The sequence below is a fragment of the Megascapheus bottae genome, chromosome 5 (genome assembly GCF_031878675.1).
Source record: "Megascapheus bottae isolate mThoBot1 chromosome 5, mThoBot2.hap1, whole genome shotgun sequence".
In the NCBI taxonomy this organism is placed as follows: domain Eukaryota; kingdom Metazoa; phylum Chordata; class Mammalia; order Rodentia; family Geomyidae; genus Megascapheus; species Megascapheus bottae.
The window spans coordinates 3,886,533-3,901,459 of NC_143513.1; the positions used below are offsets into that span (position 1 = coordinate 3,886,533).

General features: G+C 46.9%; 1 protein-coding gene and 1 pseudogene across 2 annotated transcripts in view; both read right to left on the minus strand.

The window, feature by feature from the left end:
• The window catches only part of LOC150062756 (uridine phosphorylase 1-like), a 123,609-nt pseudogene that overhangs the window by 30,852 nt on the left and 77,830 nt on the right, over positions 1–14,927 (minus strand). The window lies entirely within an intron of this gene.
• On the minus strand, positions 633–14,356 carry LOC150062757 (uncharacterized protein C7orf57-like). The gene is given in 8 exon segments (XM_090332601.1): positions 633–885; positions 1,639–1,736; positions 5,233–5,386; positions 6,411–6,519; positions 8,443–8,628; positions 13,639–13,711; positions 13,811–13,861; positions 14,293–14,356. Coding segments are annotated over 6 exon segments (855 nt in total). The 5' UTR covers positions 13,694–13,711; positions 13,811–13,861; positions 14,293–14,356.

The window sequence follows — 14,927 nt, forward strand, 5'->3', positions numbered from 1 at the left end:
AAAGCATCTGCCTGTGAGTGCAAGGCCCTGAGTTCAAACTCTAGTAACTCTCTACCCTGCACCCAAAAAAATGTATACTGTGACTGGCCCTCATGCCTCATCCCTGTAACCCCAGCTGCTCAGGAGGCTGAGACCTGGGGATTGCTGTTTGAAGACAGCTTGGGCAGAAAAGTCCATGAGACTTATCTGTAAGTTAGCACTGAGAAGAGCCAGAAGTGGAACTGTGGCTCAAGTGGCCCAGTGCTGGCGTTGAGCAAAAGCAGCTCAAGAACAGCACCCAGGCCTTGAGTTCAAGCCCTAGGGCTTGCATAAATAAATACATACCAATGTATTATCTTGAATATCTAATATAAAGAAAGTTATAATGGAACATATTCAAACTTCAGAAATGTTTATACTCGAGCAATTTTAAGTTTGAATGCAGTCTGTATGAGGAGATAGGCCCAACTGCTTCTGTGGAAGTCTGTGGAAGTCCAGCAGGGTAAGAACTCTGTGCAGAAGACTAAAACTGATATTGCTGGATATATTCTTTGTATTAAATGAAGTATCAAGACTTTGGACAAGCAAAAATGAGAAGCCTCAAAAATCATGACTTTTGCTTTCTGATAAAGAGTAAAAGGCAAAATCTTGTGTTAAGGGAGGCTCAATTCAGAGTGCTCCTCACCATGAGCTTTCTCAGAGCCTTCAGGAGCCTCTGGGCCCTGTGCTGCGTCTGCATCCTTGAGCTCTTCCGAGTCCTGTGTGGACTGGGAGGATGTGGATTCCCTGGAGGTCTTTGAGGTCCTCATGTCCGTGTCTGTTCTCTGTTGCTGCAACCACTCATCCCTATAGCCATTGCTGATAAGCTTGGAGAAGTTTGTCGGTGAATTGGTTTTTTGACCAGGCCTCAAAAAAGATAAAAGTGAATATTAAATATTAACACAAACCCTGATAGCTGGGTTCTAATGGCTTACACTTATAATCCTGGCTAATCAGGAGGCTGAGAGCTGAGGACTGAGACTCAAAGCCAGTAGAGGCAGAAAAACCTTCTAGACTCATCTCCAATAGCCAGTAAAAAGCCAGAGATGGAGATGTGATGTGCACGTGTGCGTGCGCACACACACACACACACACAAACACACACAGATCAGAAACAGAACAGTATTCAGGGAACAAAGTTGGATGCACAGCTGTCTTAAATACAAGACAGCTATACTGTTCTCCTTCCCTGGATTTATCTTTCCATCTATCCATCCATCATCTACCTGCCAATCATTTTTCTTTCTTGGTTTTCTCCCTCTCATTCAGTCTAGCTCAGTGTTCTCAAGGCATTCATGACAATGTAATCATTGTTTATTGCCCATTAGATGAGAAGCTATCTGAAGAATTAGGCAATTCATGATATTTATTCTCCCACTAAACCAGTATTCTGTGCATAAGGAGATAAAGGAGTCCTTAGGGTTCTCTTCAGCGGGGACGTGTGGGTTGGGGGGAGATGTGTGTGTTGGGGGAAAGGACAGGATGAGGCCTCCTCCTGGAGCAAGGGGGCCAGGTAGGCCTGGTGGCTGGGAGGGCGGGCTGTGGGTGGGGACTGTCACTCAAGGAAGAAAGGGAGCAGCAGTTTGCCTCCTGGCCAGCTCAGGCCACTCTGGAACATACATGGGAGGGAAGGACAGTCTGCTTCCCGCGGAGTCTTTGGAGCCCGTTGGCGTCCCCGCTTTGCTGGGGTATTTTGAGTGGATGGCGGGCAGCTTCACCTGTGTGGCAAAATACATCACATATGCGGAGTGAGAAGACTACACAACAAATGTAGGACCTCTGCTGGGAAAACAAACAGCCACAACACGTGTAAGTCAACAATCCTCCCATTCAGTAGAAAAGCTTTGTAAAGAGAACTTCTAAACATGGGCCCCTGGCAAACCAGGCACCTGCAGCTCACAGCTGAGATCCCAGCCCTTAAGGAGGCTGAGATCTGAGGATCAAAGGGGAAAACCAGCCTGGGCCAACAAATCAGAGGCAATCCTATCTCCAGTTAACCGTGAACAGCCAGAAGTGGAGCGGTGCTTCAATAATGGAGTGCCATCCTTACACACAAAATCTGGTGAGAGCATAATGTCCTGAGTTCAAGCCCCCGTAAAACACACACACACACACACACACACACACACACACACACACACACACACACACGAAGTTACTCTCTCCATATAGACAATTATGAACATCAGATGAATGGAGAAGCAGGCTACACCTTGATCCACAATGAAATACAATCCACCAATACAAAGGAATGGAGTTCTGACTCCCCAGCAGCTGGCTATGTCTAAAATGCACCAGGGAAGAAAGGACCATAACTCAGGGATACCATAATTTGACACTCTGGAATGACTACAGGGAGTTTGGATTAGTGGTAGAGTGCTTGCCTAGCATGCACAAAGACCTGGGTTCAATTCCTTGGTACCACATACATAGAAAAAAGCTGGAAGTTGTGCTGTGGCTCAAGTAGAAAAAAAAAATTCCAAGGACAGTGTTCAGACCCTGAGTTCAAGCCCCACAACTGGCAAAAAAAAAAAAAAGGAAGAAAAGCAGACAGGTACTTGCAGGAGCTGTGAGTTAGGAGGAGTTAACACCAAAGGAGCTGAGGGAAAAAATAAATGGAATGTCTCTGTACCTCAGTGGCTGTGGTAGCTTTGTAATGTATGCCTTGTACCACTTGTAAAGCAGGTGAGCTTTAAATATATTATGATATTTTAAAAGAAAAAAATTGCATTTTATTTAAATTATATCTTATTTACAAAGAAAAAGACTATCGCTTTTATAACAGCAATAAAAGAAAAACAGAAATAAGTAGTAGGAGCCTGGCATCCATGGTTCACACCTGTAATCCTAGCTACTCAGGAGACTGAAATCTGAGAATCAAAGTTCAAAGCCAGCCAAGACAAAACCATTCTGTGAGACTTTCATCTCCAGTTAACTAGCAAAACATCAGAAGTGTGGCTTAAGTGGTGGAATGCCAGTCAAGCAAAGTAAGCTTAAGGGATAGTGCCTAGGTCCTGAGTTCATGCCCTATTACTGTCACAAGAAATAGTGTTTTTAGTAAAATAAAAGATCCCTCCCAACTCCCACTCACCCTACAAGTGAGCAAGAAACCCAGGAATGCTGGGTGAGGAGTCTTTCCTAAGAACAGGCCAGTGTGTACCACACCCCAAAGACAGCCTGGGTGTGACAGGGAAGTGCTGGCTCCCGTTCCTCCCTCAGAGGCAGCAGCCGGTTAGCTGGGTGATTTGATTCTCTTGTTCAGGTTCTCACTATCTAGGCCAAGATGCCTTGCAGACACAGCCCAACACTGTGTTCCTTCTGCTAGACAATGTTGATGTCCCCAAGACTGTCATCCTGTCTCCTCGACAGGGTGGAAGTAGACAGGCTGGCTACTAAGTGGGTCATTCATTTGATTTGGGGGTGATACAGCATTTAACACTTTTACATCTCTCTAGCTTTGGGCTGTAATGGTAGTTAGCATCTCCCCTCTGCCCCCAATTATTTATAGCTTACCCCTTACGCTAAGAAACAGGCCTGGGCTTTAGTCCATTTACAGTACTTACACAAGTGACCCAAAGCCCAAGTCACCACTTGCCATGGAGGATAGCTTGATAAGCAAATGGCTTGTTCCAGCCAAGAGATGCTGACCTTGGCACTCACCCCCGCCCCCAAGTGTCAACAGGGAGGTTCCTTTCCACACCAGGACACAGAGATGCCAGGCATGGGAGCTGGGGACGTATACATCTCTCTTCACAATTCAAGTAGAGGATAGTATTCACTCTCATTCTCACTCTCAAAAGCATCATCGCTATTTTTAATACACATGTCATCGTTTCACAGATCTGACTGGGTGAGGCAACAAGACGAATTTCAGACCATGCCACACCCAGTGGTACAGAGCCCTCAAAGTCCTGGGAGCTGCTAAGAGGAGGCCGGGGGATGAAAAGACTTTTAATCAAGAAATCACACTCATCTACCAATCAAAGTGTTTTGGGGGTTCACTTTGGAGGGACAAATGCACCCTTGGAATGGGTCTTTTATCACAGAGACATCTCAATTTAACTATAACTAAAACATGTGAAGATAGAATACAAAACCTGGCACTGGAAACTCACACTTGAAACCATAGCTCTCAGGAGACTGAGATTTGAGGATCACAGTTTGAAGCCAGGCCCAACAGAAAAGCTGGTAAGAGTCTTACCTTCAATTAACCAGCAAAAAGTAAGAACTGGAGCTGTGGCTCAAGTAATAGCATGTAGGTCTTGAATGAAAAAGCTAAGAGAGAACACAGGCCTGAGTTCAAGCCCCAGTATGGGCACAAAAAGAAAAAGATAATAAATGTATATGAAATTCCCTTTCTATAAGCGCTGGGTGACACATGTTATGCCAGTTTCTTCTAGGTAAGCATTCACTCGTTAAAACCACCTTAAAATGCAAAAACAAGCCAGGCACTGGTAGTTCATGCCTGTAATCCTAGCTACTCAGTAAGCTGAGATCTGAGGATTGTAGTTCAATGCCAACAAGGCAGGAAAGTTGTTAAGACTTTTATCTCCAATAAGCTACTTAGAAAAAAGCTGGCTCAACTGGTAGAGTGCTAGTCTTGAGCACAACGAAGCTCTGGAAAAGTGCTCAGGCCTGAGTTCAAGTCCCAAGTCTGGAAAAAAAAAGGCGCAAAAATAGTCAGGAGCCAGTGATTCACACATGTAATCCTAGCTATTCAGGAGGCTGAGATCTGAGGATCTCTGTTCAAAGCCAGCCTGAGCAGAAAAGTCCTTGTGAAACTCTTATCTACAATTAACCACTCAAGAAATGGAAGAGGAGCTATGGCTCAAAGTAGTAGAGCACTAGCCTTGAGCAAAAGAGCTCAGGGACAGCACCTAGGCTCTGAGTTCAAGCTCTGTGATTGACGACAACAACAACAACTAGATTCTGCTTATTATATAACTTATCCAATAAAATAGCCTGTACAAAAAAAATGAAACAAACAAACCTGTGCTCTTCCCTATAAAACCACTAATCAGAAAAAGAAACAGACAACCAGACTGTGCCTGCTCACATTGTAGGAGATCCACATTTAAAATACAGACCATATCCAGCAATGTCATGGGCATCAAAGAGACACACCAGCAACAGCCAACAGACACACTGCACGGTCATTCAGGAAGCCACGGAAGGAAAACAACCCTGGATGACAGACGGATGAGCTTCTGTCACCTTTTTTTTCTCTTCTAGTTCCTCGGCCTCTCTTTGCCAAACCGTTTTCATGTCAAAATCGAAGGGGCCTCTTCTAGATTCATAGCTTCCATTGGTGTGATTGGGATTGAATTCTTCATACACCATGTAATCTGGCATGGAGACCATGGGGACTCTGCAAGAACAGTGGTGTCAGTTACAGCCTGCACTAGTGGGGCCCCCTTCCCCCTCTCCCCAATTTCTCTTGGCTTCCCTGAAGACACTGGTAGGCCCTGCCATGGGAAGCAAAAAGCTCCACCCCTTTCCAGTGCCAGCCTTGCAGATCATCACCAGAACATCATCTACTCCTTCATCTTCTTCAATGAGTTAAATGCTCCCCTAAATATGTATCATTTACAATGATCGTTTCAGTCTGCTTGTTTTCTATGACATGGCCATTTACAGTGTGGGCACTTGAACTTCCAACTGAGCTTTGGGACCAGTGACAGGAAGGGGTCAACCCCATAGTCTCTGGCCCCCTTTCTACCAGGTTCTAATCCACTCAGCTTCTTTTTCTTTCTTTCTGAACTTAGCACAAAGAACTTTTTTAAGAAAAGGTTGGAGGAATGGCTCTGTTGGTAGAGCACTAGACAATGAGCAAGAGCATCAGGTACCAAGTTCAAGTCTCGGTCTTGGACCTTAAAAAAAAAAAAAAGCAAGGGAAAAGTCTAATATTACATGCCTCAGGCATGTAAAAAATTTATGTTCATTTTCCAGCCAGAAATGAAAACAAAAGGGTTGAAGCCCTGGCTCAGTTGGTGGAGTGCCGGCCAATGAGTGAAAGCATCAAGTACCAAGTTAAAGTACCAGTCGAGGACCTTTAAAAAAAAAAGAGGGGGGGAAGGAAATAAAGAGAAACAAAAGCTGAGCATTGAGGCATACACTCTTAGCTACTTGAGGCTTAAAATGACATTTACTGTGGTTTTATCTTACAGGCAAAAAATAAATTAATAAAAGCCAGAAAAGTGCCTGAAATGAATTTTCAATTTATGCCAAATTAACTACCCAAAAAACTGGAAGTAGAGCTGTGGCTCAAGTGGTAAAGCACCAGCCTTGAGTGATGCTGCTCTGGAACAGCACTCTCGCTTAATTTAATGAATTTCAACTTGAGCTATTTTGTCCCCCAAAAGAACAACGCATAGCTGCTTCCAGATACTCACTCTCGCTGCTGGGCAGTAGCAGGTTTGCTGTGGTGGATATACCAGTCTGGCAGGGAATAGGCCACTGGAGAACCTGTCGTGCTCCCAGGACCCAGGTGTGTCAGCAAATCTCGAAAAGAAAGGGACAGAGCTGTGTGTGACCCAAATGTCCTGTGTGGCATCACTAGCCCACATCAAGGGGAACTGTGCCATTGCCCTGGGTGGCCTCTGGGCCCGGCACTACCCCAGCATCTCTGATACTCCCATGCCTAGGCACAGGTAGACAACTGAGGGTCCTGGTTGGGCCTCAGACAGGGCCATGGTTCATGAACCTCCCTCCCTCCCTCTCTAGCATGGATCTGTCATGGGGTCTCCACCAGACATCATCACTTCTGGGGGCCCATCCTTCCATTCCTCCAGTTCTTACTGCTCCCCTACCTTTGGCCACTCCTCCAGGCCATTCCCCACAACTCACTGTCCTCCTTCTCCAGCCTGCTTCCAGGAAAATCTGCTCTCTCCAGGATCCCAAATGGTGAGTCCCCAGGAGGGATTTAATCATTTAGTTTGGAGCTAATCTGAGAGGCATAGCGCACAGGCTCTGTTCTACAAACTCAGGCCAGCGCCACAACACACATGCCCAGCTTTCTGACCCCGATCCCTTCCCCCCTAGATGTCAAAGGGCAGCTAGTAAAGCTGGAGGTATGGCTCAGTGGTAAGAGTGCCTGCTTCACAAATACAAGACCCCGGATTCAAAACCCCAGTACCACAGATGTTTAATCTCCCATTTTGCAGCTTGAAAACCTTTTTCATGGTTAAATACTTTAAACTTAGAGAAAACATAGAAGAATAATATGAATTCTTCTACACCTTCCAACCAGACTCTCTCTTGATGATATTTCATGACACTTGGTTTCTTCTCTCCCTCCCTGTCTCTGTCTCTCATTACTGTCACTTATTATACTTCACACTGCTGGACATGTGTTGCAGAAGGCCACACTTCCACCTCTGGGCTTCATGCCATCACACTGTGATGACACAAATCAAAACTTGGGCAGGATGTAATGCCCCCATTTCAGTTTAGATCTTACCAAATTTGGCCAATCTTTCCACTTTTTTTTTTCCAATAGCAGGGGAAAGTGGATCTTAGAAAGTGAGATCTAGCCCTTGTCCCACCTATTATAGGCCTCAAGAGGATTGATATGGGTATTTTATTTTTGTGTCACTACTGGTGCTTGAACTCAGGGCTCACATTGTTGTTTAGGGCTGCCACTTTACTGTTTTGAGCTATACCTCCACTTCTGGCTTTGTGATGGTTAATTGGAATTAAGAGTCTCAGATTTGTCTGCTCAGACTGGCTTTGAACCATGATCTTCAGATAGGAATACAATCATGAGCCACTAGCACCCCGCTTGGTCTAGATTTTTTTTTAATGTTAAAACGATGACCATGGGGCTGGGAGTTTGGCCTAGTGGTAAAGTGCTTGCCTAGCACACACAAAGACCCAGGTTCGATTCCTTAGTACCCACATACATTTAAAAAAAAAAAAACCCAGAAGTGGTGCTGTGATAGAGCTCTAGCTTTGAGAAAGCCCGACTGGCAAGAAGGGAAAATGATGGCCAGCTTGTCTCCCCTGTGGCATTGCCAACACAGGTAATGGCAACCAGAGGAGGGATAATTGTCTGGATGTCATCTACCCCAAAGGCAGGCTATGAGATTTCAGGGGTACTGTCCCTTACCTCTCTGAATGATGATATCTATTGAACTCAGTATGCTCCCATTTTTAAGATTGTCAAATGCTTTGTGAAAAAATAGATCTTGTATAAAATTTGATTCTCATCAGTGATCACACACATCCCCCTATATTTATGAGCCTCAATTCCCAATGGCCTTAGGCAAATGTTAAGAATGTTTTATCAAAGATTCTTAGAAGGACTGGGGTTTGAATTTAGGAGCTGGGCACTTTTGAGGCAGGTGCTCTACCACCTGAGCCACACCCCCAACTGCTAGAGCAATATTTTTATACAGATGAGATGATGGAGCACATGGGGCTTACCAGGTCTGCCGCCTTGCTTTGCAAGCTTCACATAGTCTGAGTCGGTTTCTTTTATCAAGTACCTTCACATCCCAGGCAAGTACTCATTGTGTGAGTCGTCCAATTTGCTGAGCCCTGGAATCTGAGATGCTGGAGGGGCATCCACAGCCTTCTCAGAGCGCTTCACGGGGAGATGGTAATACCATTCTAGATAGAAGCAAGGCCAGTTCACTGCCATGCTGGGCTGCAGGATTGGCCACATGGGGAGAACCTAGGTGCTTCCCAGTCTATCTGCTGTGGACGTCACCAGGCAAGCCACACAGCACCTGAGCCAGGCAGGAAGCCCCTGAATGCCCAAGACAAAGCATGGCACCATTGCAGGGCAAAGAGTCTCCAAACCCCCTGAGTATACCAGCCATCAATGCCAATGTGAGGAACAGCAACCCTGGCCCCACCCTGTCAGCTTTGCTGCAGCTGGCTTCTTCTCCAAAACCAAAACCAGCCTCATCCACCAGTGTGAGCTTCAGGGAACTCTCCAAGCCCTATGTCTTTCCATCTTAAAATAAAATTCTTAACTGTTTTTCTTGTCATTCTGGGAAATAGGAAAAATCCCACGTTATTTAAAATATGACAGATAAACCAATGGAACAGATGGATAAATGTGACCTGCAATTTTTGTGTGAGCTGCAATTTTTGTATGTGCTGCTATTGGGGCTGGAACTCAGAGCCAGGGTGCTATCCCTTAGCTTTTTCACTCAAGGAGGGTGGAGTTCTACTATCTGAGCCACAGCTGTACTTCTGGCTTTTCTGGTTAACTGGATACTTTCCTGCCCAGACTGGCTTCAAACTGGTCCTTAGATATCAGTCTCTTGAATAGGTATGATTATGGATGAAAGCCACTGATACCCAGCCATGATTTGACAAACTTACAACATTGAAACACTGAGATAAGCCAGGTACTGGTGGCTCACACTTGTAATTCTAGCAACTCATGAGGCTGAGATCTGAGGATCATAGTTCAAAGCCAGCCCAGGCAGGGAGGCTTGTGAGACTCTCATCTCCAATTAACTACCAAATAAGCAGGAGATGGCTCTGTGGCTCAAGTGGTAGAGAGTTAGCCTTGAGCAAAAAATGGGATGACCCTGAACGCAAGCCTCATTACTGGTACAAAAAAGAACACGAAAAGGAGGAAGAGGAGGAGGAAACCCCTGAGATATAAATTATGGTACAGAAACAACAACCTGCTTTAACAGATGTACCTGTTTTATGAGAGCAGCAGAAAGCAGGTCAGGGAGAGAGCCACAACTCCTCACCTGTACTGGGAAGGCACCAGCCAGCCCACCTCCCATGCTGGCCAGCTCCCACACCAGCTCCCATCAGTGGCTTTACTATACTGTGGAGGCCACAGTGAGAGGTGAAAGGTGCCAGGGCCTCAGTGTTTACTGAAGAAAGCAAGGAGAGAGGGTGAGGCATTTACTTGCCCGAACTCCCCACAGGTTAGGAATAACATTTTAAAGATTCCAAAGGACTGGTTTATGGAAAAGATTGAGTCGAAGCATGATAATTGTGAATGGTAGGATTTCTCTCATCTAGAAGAAACTGGGTGCAATAGCTCAGAGGAAACACAAAAGACAGGAAATGGAGGCAAGTATGGGCCCCATGCTGAGAGAAGAAGCTGAGCATGGGACTGATGAGGTAAGGCAGCTCCCCAAAAGGTGCTTAGGATAGATGTCGCAGCCCACCTGGGGACCAGCAACAAAATTCCCTGGAGGTATTTAGTCACAGGCTAGGGAGCTTATATCAAGAGCTAGGGAGAGCCGGGCACTGGTGGCTTATGCCTGTAACCCTAGCTGCTCAGGAGGTTGAGATCTGAGGATTGTAGTTCAAAGTCCCTATGAGACTCATCTCCAGGCAGCCACCAGGAAACTGGAGGCGCTACTGTGGCTGAAGCCATAGAGCACTAACCTTGAGCAAAAGAGCACAGGAGGGGCCGGGAGTTTGGCCTAGTGGTAACGTGCTTGCCTAGCATGCACAAAGACCTGGGTTCGATTCCTCAGTACCACATACATAGAAAAAAAGCCGAAAATGGTGCTGAGGCTCAAGGGTAGAGCTCTAGCCTTGAGAAAGTCCAAAGACAGTGCACAGGCCCTGAGCTTAAACCCAGGACTGGCAAAAAAAAAAAAAAAAAGAAAGCACAGGAACAGTGCCCAGGCCCTCAGTTCAAACCCCACAGCTGGAAAAAAAAAAAAGAGCTAGATGTGTTGGAAAAAATCCAGAGGCCTAGAGTTATTAGTACTTATTTATGACCCCATAGGGAGAAGAGAGGTGGGCACTTAGGCTATGAGTGTTTTAGGTAATTCTTTCCATCTGAAATTAGGAAGATACTCAAAATAAGAACCACACACATACTGTTTTACGACATACAATCTACGGAAAACAAAATGCAAAAGGTACAGCTTCATAACATAATTATTGGGCATAGTTAATAGCACCTATCAGTATGTACAAACACAGATTCATAACATTTACAGTCTGATGCAATGCCCGGTTTGTGGTAGATGAGATTATACGTTTGTGTGTGTGTGTGTGTGTGTGTGTGTGTGTGTGTGTGTGTTATTTGGCTGGACCACAGTACCTACGTAATAGACATTATTCTAGATGCTTTTGTGAAGATGATTTTGAGATGAGATTTGCACTTAACTCAGATGGCCTCAAAATAGGCATGAGCCTCCTGTAATCAGTTGAAGGTCTAATGATTAAAGAATGCAGTCCTCCAGGAGAGAGTGAATTCTCCCTCCAGATGGACTTCAGATTTGAAATGAAACCTGATCTCTTCCTCTGGCCTCTAGCTCACCAGACTTCATATTTGTTATCCCCTAGCCATGTAAACCAAGTCCTTAAAATAAATTCTGTGTGTGTGTGTGTGTGTGTGTGTGTGTGTGTGTGTGTGTGCACATGTATGCATGTGCTGGCTGACCAGAGTTCTTTGGAAGCAGCGTATTAAATGCACTAAGTCACCATAGCACAAAACAAGTCATTCTGTGAAAGTTTTAGACATCCAATTTGTACTTGGAACTTCAACTGCATGAAGTTTTAACCCAGAAAATATTTTAAATGACTGAAGAATATTAACCAGCTAAATCATCACCTTTCCTTAAAAAAAAAAAAAACAGGAAGGAAGAAAAAAGAAGAGGAAAGTTTAGACAATGGCACAAAAGATCACAGAGAATCAATTTAAGGATTAGGAATCAGGGTTCAGCAGCTCAACTATTTCTTCCTTTAGAAGGGCATTCAGTTTGTACTTTATTTTTCCTCTCTCTGTTTTGCTTACTAATTAATCCATAGAGAACAGTGTGCTTCTACCCGCTCATTACTGGAAGATTTGGACAGGCACTGAATTCTAATCTATTGCTAAATGCATGCAGTAGAAGAGCTCAGAAAGTGAGGGTTCTGGTTTGAATGAACCAGCTCTCACCACCTAACAGACAGAAAGACAGAAACAGAAAGAGACAGAGACAGAGAGACAAAGAGTCAAAGAAACAGAGAGATGAGATGGTTAAAAGGATCTTTTAGCTTTTATCTCAAAATTTGTTTAACATTAGATCATTTACTATATGACTGTTTTTCTTTCTATGATTTTTCCCTGCATGCTCATAGGCTGTAGTAGTAGTTTCATTTTCCTTTATGTGTATGTGTGTGTGTGTGTGTGTGTGTGTGTGTGTGTGTGTGTGTGTGTGTGTGTACTGGAGCCTGAATTTGCAGTCTAGGTGCTATCTTTAGCTCTTTTGCTTAGGGTTGGCACTTTACCAGTTCATACACACCTCTACTTCCTCTTTGTGCTGGCTAATTGGAGTTAAGAGTCACACACCTGCCTGTGATCCTCAGATCTCAGCCTCCTGAGTAGTTAGAATTACAGATGTGAGCCGCCAGTGCCTGGCTTCCCTGATCTTATCAAGGAAGAAATACAGACTGTTGAGAATGAAAGTCAAACTTGAGATCACCTAGCTCGTCAGGTGCTCAAAGGGGACCAGGCTGCTGTTTCTAGTCTGTGAAGCCTCAACTAATAAGCTACTTGCTTGGTGTAGAATGCTCCAAACCAAATGCTTCAGTTTCCTAGTGAAAAAGTGGGGTGATGGGGCTGAGAGTGTGGCCTAGTGGTAGAGTGCTTGCCTAGCATGCAAGCAGCCCTGGGTTCGATTCCTTAACCAGAAGTGGTATTGTGGCTCAAGTGGTAGAGTGCTAGCCTTGAGAAAGCTCAAGGACAGTGCCCAGTCCCTGAGTTCAAGTCCCAGGACTGGCAAAAGTAAAAATGGGGTGATGATTCCTGACAGCTCCTAATGAGGTTAGATGTGGGAGTGTGTATAAAGTACTGGGCACAGTGCCTGGCACTTGTTAGAATCCATCAATGGCATTCCTGTAGATGAGGCCTCGACCTATGACATCAGGTGGCTCACACCTATAATCCTAGCAACTGAATTCTGGACATCCCAGTTTGAAGTCAACCTAGGCAAAACAAGAAAAGGCTTTGACTTCAAGCCCTAGGAGAAAGACAGAGAGAGAGGCGGTGGGGGGGGGGGGAGAGAATGAGAATCACAGGAAGGCCCAAAGGTTAGAGCAGGAGATGTGGAACAGGCCAGACCTGATGAACAATGCACTACCCACAACTGGATTTCCAGCACAGCCATGGCAACACCCTGACAGAGGCTGACTGTGCAGTTAAGTATGGACGGGCCACACTTCATTTTATTTCTGAACACACTGGGCGGATGTGATTGGCTCCAACTGATCCCTCTCAGCTTAGCCCTCTTCCCTACTCTCCATCTGCAACCCTTCTCACCACACAGAATAAAAACAAAAGCAACCAATAAAAAAACGGCATATGGAGACTCTTTCCTTTCTCTTCTTCTCACCTACACATTGGGTACATAAGAAGTCATGAACTTCCGCTGAATTAGCTTTTCTCATACCCTGCTGTTTCAAGCAAGAAACATTTGGTGGAGTCCTAACTTAGAAGCAAAAGCTAGGGAGCCAGCGGGGCTGTGCGACTGAGAAAGTTCCTTATTCAATATTCAGAATACACTGGGTTAATTCATGACCAAACATTTCCGGAAGGTTCCTATCCACAACACCGCACCAAAAAGAGAGGGGGGCGGCCGTGATCGTTCCCAGGGTGTCACGCCCCAACAACCCCGCAATCCTCAGGCAATCCGCACTCACCGCAGGGAGCGTAGCGGTGAGCGGTGCTCTGTACTTCCTTGCTGGTATTCCTCATGGCCGGGCGCTGTGAGCACTTTCAGAGGAGCCCAGGGTGCTAGGGTTAGCTGGTAGCTGCAGCCACAGAGGCGAAGTCCGCGCCCCCTCCCGGTCTTCCCGCCTGCACCTGACACACCTGCACGCGCCTCCCGCCCTCGAGCGCGGGCACATCCACGCACGGCACACTCTGGAGGCACAGCAGGGGCACATCAGGCCGGGGGCGCAGCGGGCGCGGCGGGGAGGGGGCGCAGCGGGCACGGGGACATCAGGCCGGGGCGCAGCGGGCAGTGGACAGCGGACAGACACAGAGGGCAGGGGGCACAGCGGGCAGGGGCACAGCGGGCAGGGGCGCAGCGGGCAGGGGCGCAGCGGGCAGGGGCACAGCGTGCACAGGAAGCAAGGGCGCAGCGGGCACAGCAGGCCGGGGAGCAGCGGACAGCGGACAGACACAGAGGGCAGGAGCACAGCAGGCAGGGGCGCAGCGGGCAGGGGCGCGGGACGCGCGCTCAGCCGGACACACTGCTGGCTGGGTCACATGCACGCCGGGTACACGGCAGGGGACGGGGCACGATGGGCAAATAGCTGGGGCCGTGCACGCGGAGTAGGCAGCATGTGTACCGAGGTACAGCCTGAGGTCTCCACCGATTCAGCAGTGCCAGGGATCTCCGGCTCGCCGAGGGTCTCCGGGGTGCGACCAAGGGCGCGGCGGGAGTTCTGTCAGCCAATAGGGGCAGCCTTAGGCAAGCCAGTAAGCCAATCAGAGCCGGGGCATAGCGCGCAGGCGCAACCAGTCAACTGCCGGGCGCCCTGGCCAGCCCAGGGCGGTGCTGGGGGCGTGGCGAGGCCTGAAGGGGCGGGTACGGGGGCGGGCCCGGCGAGGCTCAGGAGGCGGGGCCCAGGGGAGGGGCGCGGTGGGTGTGTGTGTGCGGTGGGGGATGCAGGGCTAGCTTCCGCCACTCTTCCCCGCCATCCCGCACTGGCAAAGCAATCCGGAAAAGCTGGGAGCGTCTACCACCTCGTTCTCCAAGACACAGTCCCACCTTAAAAAAGAAAACTGCTAGTACCTGAAAATATTAATTAGAGTCGCGCACGTGCTTGATAGGGTGAATATGCAATAAGAGCTTTGGCAGAATTCATTCAGTAGGAGACACTTTTGTCACCCAGAAAGCTTCATATCATCCTGGCTAAATAGTGGGCACAATTACTCTCTGCTAACCCCCTGTGAGAGTGAGGGATACCTTATTATAATTTTC